The following is a 7,428-nucleotide window of genomic DNA, read 5'->3' as shown; positions in this document are numbered from 1 at the left end:
CTAATAAAATAGATATGTAAATTATTTATAGAATTAAAAAATAAATGGGTAGAATTGTTTTTGGAAAACTTCAAATGTATAGATATTGTCAAGCTTTTTATGGCAATAAATATAACAAAATTAGGTCGATTTAAATAGTTCGATTAATTGAGCTTCTATGAAATATTATTATAGAAAAATTTGTAAAGGTTAATGTTGCAAATAAACAAATTAAATAAGATAAACTTCAACATATAAATTAAAATATACTTAAAAATGTTAATATAGATAAATAAATAATAAACCGACTTAAAAGAAGTCTATATAAATAAAAGTCTCGAGTCCCGGACGACCCATAACCATTAGAAAGCTCAAATCGCTTTACTTTTTGAGAGGATTCGAAATTTGGGGGCTAGGGTTTTTGTACTTGTAGAAAGAGCGAAGAAGATGATCGAGGTGGTTCTCAACGATCGTTTGGGGAAGAAAGTGAGGGTGAAGTGCAACGAAGATGACACGATCGGTGATCTGAAGAAGCTTGTGGCGGCGCAGACCGGAACACGAGCGGAGAAGATTCGAATTCAGAAGTGGTACAACATCTACAAGGATCATATCACTCTCAAGGACTATGAGATCCATGACGGCATGGGTCTTGAGCTTTACTACAACTAGGTTTTGCTCTCTCTCTCTTTCGATTCTTTTGTTTGCGATGATTAATTCGATTTAAAAAAGACCTCTTTGTGTTGGCTTTTGGCTTTTGATTTGAGTTTTTCGGAGAATTTAGCGAAATTGAGATGTGAATTGCAGAATTTGGATATTTGATTTCAATTGTGGAACCTGTGAAAAGCCATTGTTATTAAAAAACCTGAGAAGCTTCTTAGGGTTTGATTTTTGTTGTGATTAAAACCTATGATTTGGTTTGCGTAATTTTACAAAATTCAGAGATTGTAGTTAGTTATAGACCTGTGAATGGTTTAGTCTGCACCGACAAAAGCCATTGCTATAAGAACCTGAAAAGCTACTTGAGGGTTTTGATTTTGTTCCACAGTATCCAAAGCATAGATAGATATGGTTTGGCTTCTTTAAAGAAAATAGTTTGGACATCGCAAATTAGATTTATAGAAAAAGGGTCAGACCAGGTCGAGTTTCGTATTCTATTACTCTTCCCATTCACTTGCTTTTTGTGTCATAGAATTTAATCGACTCTGTTTTGCTGTTTGGTACTAAATTTAGAGTAGCCTATGTGTTAGCTTCAAGTTATGATTTTCCAGAAATTTTGGCAAAATTCAGAGGTTGTAGTTAGTAACGGAGCAGCGTACAAAATTTTTATTGGAAGTTTTTATTGATATTGTTTCCGAACATCCAAAGCACAGATAGATATGGTTAGGCTCCCATAGTACAAAGAAAAAGTTGGTCCTCTAAAACTAGCAAACTTTTTTGCTCGGAATGAATTAGAATGATTGAAACGATTCTCTATGATCATTCTTTTTCCACTGAAATGTCTTTTCTAATTGTTTGTGTAATTGGAAGGTCTTAAAGAGTGACAGGAACCTCTTTTCCCTCTTATTCATACACTACCCAGTCTCTCTACTGGAACATGATTGATGATAGCTGAAATAAGTTTCTAATATTCTTTCCATAAGCTTCTTGATCATTTTGAGACTTTTTGTTTGTCTCAGTCCATAGTAGTTTGCTATTTGAAACATTAATGTATAGCTGTCACACATTCCATTCAATTGTTTTTATATCCCATTCTGGTAACTTGAGGTTGTCAATAGTCAGTTTGTCCAATGAACATCATCTAAGAAGTCTATTTTCAACGCTCGTTACAGCATTGTTGTAATGATTTTTATTCTGTTACTTTTACCGGTATAGGGGGCTAAATCATTATTTGCTTGTTTCATCTGGTTCAGGCTGATTGAAGAAGCTTAGCTGAAGGATTTGGGCACCTACATAAAAAGTCATCTGCACCATGTGGTATCTAAAAAAGACATATAAGTATGTTGTAAAACGTGATAACTTCACATGTTTGGTAATAATGACATTGACTGCCAATGGTTTTAAAACCCTCACAACCTGTCTGATTAGTTCCTGGCAATAATTTGCAGCTTGTACAACTTTTGTCTATCTCGTCGGTGCTATAGATGTTTATTGGTCGTATTCCATATTCTCCTTCTCCAAATGTTTTATCATCTTTGGGATATACCTAGTACTAGTATCGGTTTAGCTTATATGTGAATCACATGGTACATAACTTAGAATGTGCTTCGTACCAGCTTCGGCAAACGTTGCGTTGGCCTTTAACCATGAAATACAAACGTAAGAAGAACATAGTTTCTTGCTTGCAATTCTCACACTACATTCTCTTTTTACTTGTTTGCTCTACAGGCAAGCACCATGTTTGTTCGTTCATACTGTTTTAGACAAAAAGAAAAGAACAAAACAAAAACCTTGCTTGCTTGTAGACATGTGACATGTCAAGTAAAAGACCATGAAAGAAACTAATTAGACATTACAACACAAAAAAAAAAAGCACTACCTCACTGAATGTAAGACTGGCCAGTGATGTCAATGTCTCTATCGCCGGAAGAAGCTGGTTGCTTGTGTTTCGGCGTCAGCGACTTTACCTCATCAGGACCATCTGCGCTCTGTGTCTCACTGGCCGGTGGTTTATGTTGCATAGGCTCTTTCTCTACATCTTTTCCCTCTTTCTCATCGTCCTTACCGTAGAGGCCACCTCCGTAAGCTTCGTACGTCACCGGTTGCATCTGCGAGATATACGGTGGTTGATGCTCATGTGGCTCGTACTTATCTTTTCCTTCCTCTTTCTTGTGTTTTTCTTCTTCCATTATCACTTTGTCTTGATGTCGACACCGTGGTTGGTCTATGTCTATTAGTATGAAAGTGGGTTTCCAGACACGTTTACATACCTCAACACGTGCCATGATCAGAAGACGAACACGCAAAATAGGCAAATGTTTATAATATTTGGAAGTGGATCTTGAGATGTGGGGAAAACTCGTGGTTCCAAAGATCAACAACCATGTGTACTTGGCTTCACCAATCGATAATTAGCGTGTATTCTAGCGTTTATAAGTAGCGGTCGTATTGTTTAACAAAAGTGATGAGTATGGCAACTACGAGAAAGAAACGTATCTGACCATGTCATTGTATATTAACATACAGTATGTATAGAATGAGGCTAACTGTATTATTATTACAATCCAATTTTGTTGGCTTAAGAAACATACAACTCAGCTTGACCATCAATGAAAAGGCTCATGAACTCTTCTCCATCCACAGTTTCTTTCTCCATCAGGAGCTGAGCGAGCTTGTGTAGGATATCAATTTGTGTGGTTACGATCTCAGTCGCTCTTGCGTATGCCTTCTCCACCAACTCTCTCACTTCCGCATCCACAACGTCGGCTGTTGCCATTGAGTAATCCTTTTGCGATGACATCTGCAAAACAAATAAAACAATGTCTCGAGAGCTGGAAACATCATGCTGTGTGTGAGTACAGTACCGAGTTTAGATATATACACTTTGACCCAAGAAAGGGTTTCCTCCTGCTCCACCAACTGCAACTTGTCCAATCTTTTTGCTGAACCCGAATCTCTCAACCATTTGGCGAGCCACCCGCGACACTTGCATGAAATCATTTGATGCTCCGGTTGTAACATTCTCTGTTCCAAAGATCACCTCCTCTGCAACTCTACCATAGCCGAAACATAATAAAGATTGTTTAAACACTTGTGGAGTCTATTCTTGTAAATTCGAAAACCAGCAAAGTTTCAGCTGTAAACTAACCTTCCACCAAGTGCAACAGCCATTTGGTTCTCAAGGTAACTTCTGCTATATAATCCAGACTCAAGTCTCTCTTCGCTAGGTGCAAAAAAGGTGAGCCCACCAGCTTGGCCACGGGGAATAATCGATATCTTGGCCACTGGATCATACTCCGGCATAAGTGCACCAACTAAAGCATGCCCAGCCTCTGCAAATTCCAATTTTGTTAAAAAAGTAAGTAGTCAACACACATAAAAAAACAACCAGAATAAGAAAACGCTTGGAGAAGTAATATCTAACCATGGTAAGCAACAAGTCTTTTCTTCTCCTCCGAGACAACGGCGTTCTTCTTCTCAGGGCCAGCAATGATCCTCTCAAGAGCATCGGATATTTCATCCTTGCTTATCTCCTTTAGCTCACGTCTAGCGGCAAGAATCGCAGCCTCATTCATCAGGTTCTGCAAATCCGCTCCAGTAAAACCCGGAGTTCTCCTTGCAACCTTTTCGTAATCAACATCCTTTCCAATAGCCTTCCCTCTAGAATGCACCTGCAATAAACGGAACAACGTTATTTATCACATTGTCTCCATTGTTTCACTCAACCAAACACGAGAAACAAGGAAGTAACCTGAAGGATCTTGACTCTTCCGGCTACATCAGGCCTATCCACTGTGACTTGCCGGTCAAATCTACCTGGTCTCAGCAGTGCGGAGTCAAGAACATCAGGTCTGTTGGTTGCAGCCAACACAATGACACCGGAATTACCAGAAAATCCATCCATCTCAGTCAAAAGCTGATTAATCGTCTGTTCTCTCTCATCATTTCCACCTCCCATCCCAGCTCCTCGTTGCCTACCAACAGCATCAATCTCATCAATAAACACAATGCAGGGAGCTTTCGATTTCGCCTTCTCAAACAAATCCCTAACTCTAGACGCACCCACACCAACAAAAAGCTCAACAAACTCCGAAGCAGCACACGAAAAGAAGGGCACTCCTGCTTCTCCAGCTACAGCTCTAGCCAAAAGCGTCTTCCCCGTACCCGGTGGACCAACCAACAAACAACCTTTAGGGATCTTAGCACCTAAAGCTGTGTACTTATCAGGATTCTTCAAGAAGTCAACCACTTCTTGCAACTCAAGCTTAGCTTGATCAGCTCCAGCAACATCTCCAAATGTTACCCCAGTCTCTGGCACTTCCTGAAACTTGGACTTGGATCTTCCGAAATCCATAGGACCTCCTAAACCTCCAGGACCACCAGCACCTCCCTGACCTCCCCTGAAGAGATAAAACAATCCTCCAAAAGCCAACAAAGGAAAAAGCAAATTTCCAATGAAATCAAACAATCCATTTCCAGATTCTCCTGAAACCGATATGTCGACTCCATTCATGGCCAAGATATCAATCAAATCCGGATCGTTAGGAACAATGACAGAAGCACGTCTGTTATCAACAGCTGTAAGCTGAAGAACAGAACCATCTTTGCTAAATTTCACTCTCTCAACTTTACCTTTCTTCACCGCGTTTAGAAACTCACTGTATCGCCACTGCGTTCCATCAGGAAGATCCGATGATTGAGCTTGTTGTGGGTTCGGTGCTGTCATTAAAACGTTCTGACCAAACGAGAGATTCGGGTTTGTCGCCTGAGCTTCAACAGCAATGGTCGGAGCAGGTGCTGGTGGCTGAACTGGCTCGTTAACTGCTAAAGCTTGTAAAGACGAAGACGAGAACAACACAGCCGCTAACGCAGCTTGTGATGGCAACGATTTCATCAGCTTTTCCGATTGAGAAATTTGGTATCTTCTACGAGAGATGACTGAGAAAGGAACAGACTTTGTGGTGGTTTTAGGGGTTGGAGCTGAGATTATGATTCGGGAACCGAGGAAATTTGAAGAAAGAAGTAATGGGTTTGAAGATGTGGTCGCCATTGACGCTCTCTGAAAGAAACTTGGATGATTTTGGAGAATAAAAGTTCGATTTTTCGAAACTCGATTATGAAGAAAAAGTAAGGACCTTTGAATCGAAGGAAGAAGTTTTGTTTCTTCTCTTCAATTTGGGATTTTTATTTGGAGAGGAGAATCAAAGAGAAGTCATATAAAGCTTCGAGTGATGATGATTGCTTGAGGTTCGTCTACGTGTGCTATCACATATCCAATCCAGTCGTGATACTAGCGGATACGCAAGAGTCCCAAAATTCAAAGGGGACTCCTTATTTGGCTCAATGAAAGCCTAATATATTTGTAAATGGGCTTAAACTGGATTGTAGACATGGAAACTAGACAGCTGACGAATGGAAAAATGATTAATGAACATGGAAAGGGAGGACGAAAAAGAGATGAAAAACAAATAGAGACAATATTGGTGTGAAGGAATTGATAAGAATGTTTTAGTTGCGAGTCCACAAAACAAAATAGATTCCACACACTCACAACTAAAACATTCAAACAAGTATGTTCAAACAATATAAGCCAAAATTTTTGTTTATTCAAACAAGTCACAATTACATGTTAGGATTCTATGCTTTTATATAGGCTAGCTAACATAAAGGGAGACACAAAACCCTAACATGTGGTCAAAGCTAAGATACACACATGGCCTCTAGATAAAGAAAAGCTAATTGTCACTAGAAAGCTGAAAAGAAAAAAAAAATAAAAGGATAGGATCACCACGTCATTTAAAAGGACGTGGTGATGTATTAGAGCTTGTTGTCTCATTAAAATCTCTTTCGGTTAACCCATTGGAAAAAATCTGAAGTAGAAAAAAGAGTACAACTCCTTCTAATGACTTTAGTGACTTTGCCATTGGGTAATGGTGAAGACCGTTCAAGTGGCTTCAGACGCTATTCGTGGATTCCTTAGACATTGGTCTTGAACATGAAGCTCACACTCTCGGACAATCATTTGATCATGCAGCTCATGCTCTCGGACAACCCTTTTGGCCCTCAGATTACACTTCTTAATAAGAGGCTTGACTCCATCCAGCAAGTAATACTCCTTGGTCCCTATACTTTAAACATCTTTAAACACCATGAGTGGTACATTACAAGAAGAATCACTAAGAGACTTTTTAATATCACTAGAATTAATTAAGAAGTTTATTTTAGTGCTAGTGTCCTTAGACAACTTGGCTTGCATTTCATTCACCTGAGTGGGTGATATAATTCAAGCTAAGGTGTTTATTATCATGAACAAAGGAGTATTGGTTGGTGTGGACACAATGTGAAGTTCCCTTGTCAAACTGCCAAGGACTCCCCGATAAGAGGTGGCCAGCTTGCATTGGAACCACACTAAACGGAACCGTGACTTGCTCATGACTTGGATCAAGGTCTTGTCAACCATTTAAGCTTATAAGGATTGAGGTGGTTTGTGGTGTTAAAAGAAAGTTTCTTGACCATATAAGAGCTTGCTACATTAGTGGAAGAGCCCCCATCTATGATCAAACCAAAAACCTTCTCGCTTACCATGCATCAGATGTGGAAGATGTTGTCCCGTTGGTTTGTATCGTCCAGAGCTTGATTGGTTCTGAGGATTCGTTGTATCATGAGCAGTTCCCCAATGTACGGTTCAACAATGGCTTCTTCAAGGTACATCCCTTCTTCCTTCTTGACCGGTTAAGTCTCATCTTTTACAACTTCTCCGGATGCGGTAATGATCCCGGTCCGCTGGTTCGG

At 39.6% G+C, this 7,428-nt stretch overlaps 3 protein-coding genes across 3 annotated transcripts; 1 reads left to right on the top strand and 2 right to left on the bottom strand.

Annotated features, from left to right (window-relative positions):
* On the top strand, positions 319–2,136 carry LOC109127631 (ubiquitin-like protein 5). The gene is made up of 2 exons (XM_019232655.1): positions 319–648; positions 1,890–2,136. The coding sequence occupies exon 1, from the start codon at positions 427–429 to the stop codon at positions 646–648; it is 222 nt and encodes a 73-aa protein (XP_019088200.1). The 5' UTR covers positions 319–426; the 3' UTR covers positions 1,890–2,136.
* On the bottom strand, positions 2,254–2,859 carry LOC104725226. Its single transcript, XM_010443851.2, has one exon. It carries the CDS (start codon positions 2,823–2,825, stop codon positions 2,517–2,519), a length of 309 nt encoding a protein of 102 aa, XP_010442153.2. The 5' UTR covers positions 2,826–2,859; the 3' UTR covers positions 2,254–2,516.
* Positions 3,115–6,228, bottom strand: LOC104725225 (ATP-dependent zinc metalloprotease FTSH 5, chloroplastic). The gene is made up of 5 exons (XM_010443850.2): positions 4,388–6,228; positions 4,061–4,307; positions 3,785–3,968; positions 3,518–3,689; positions 3,115–3,436 (listed from the first exon to the last, which is right to left on the bottom strand). The coding sequence occupies exons 1-5, from the start codon at positions 5,684–5,686 to the stop codon at positions 3,215–3,217; spliced, it is 2,124 nt and encodes a 707-aa protein (XP_010442152.1). The 5' UTR covers positions 5,687–6,228; the 3' UTR covers positions 3,115–3,214.

Source organism: Camelina sativa, chromosome 11 (genome assembly GCF_000633955.1).
Source record: "Camelina sativa cultivar DH55 chromosome 11, Cs, whole genome shotgun sequence".
Classification (NCBI taxonomy): domain Eukaryota; kingdom Viridiplantae; phylum Streptophyta; class Magnoliopsida; order Brassicales; family Brassicaceae; genus Camelina; species Camelina sativa.
The sequence above is the reverse complement of the archived record's forward strand: the minus strand, read 5'-3'. Positions and strand labels throughout refer to the sequence as shown.

Bases quoted from the DNA above. Each gene is read 5' to 3' on its own strand.
- LOC109127631 (XM_019232655.1), top strand. From the start codon at position 427: ATGATCGAGGTGGTTCTCAACGATCGTTTGGGGAAGAAAGTGAGGGTG.
- LOC104725226 (XM_010443851.2), bottom strand. From the start codon at position 2,825: ATGGAAGAAGAAAAACACAAGAAAGAGGAAGGAAAAGATAAGTACGAG.
- LOC104725225 (XM_010443850.2), bottom strand. From the start codon at position 5,686: ATGGCGACCACATCTTCAAACCCATTACTTCTTTCTTCAAATTTCCTC. The intron at 3,969-4,060 runs GTTAGATATTAC...TGGAATTTGCAG, and splicing joins AAGACTTGTTGCTTACCATG to AGGCTGGGCATGCTTTAGTT. The intron at 3,690-3,784 runs GTTAGTTTACAG...CGGCTATGGTAG, and splicing joins GCTGTTGCACTTGGTGGAAG to AGTTGCAGAGGAGGTGATCT.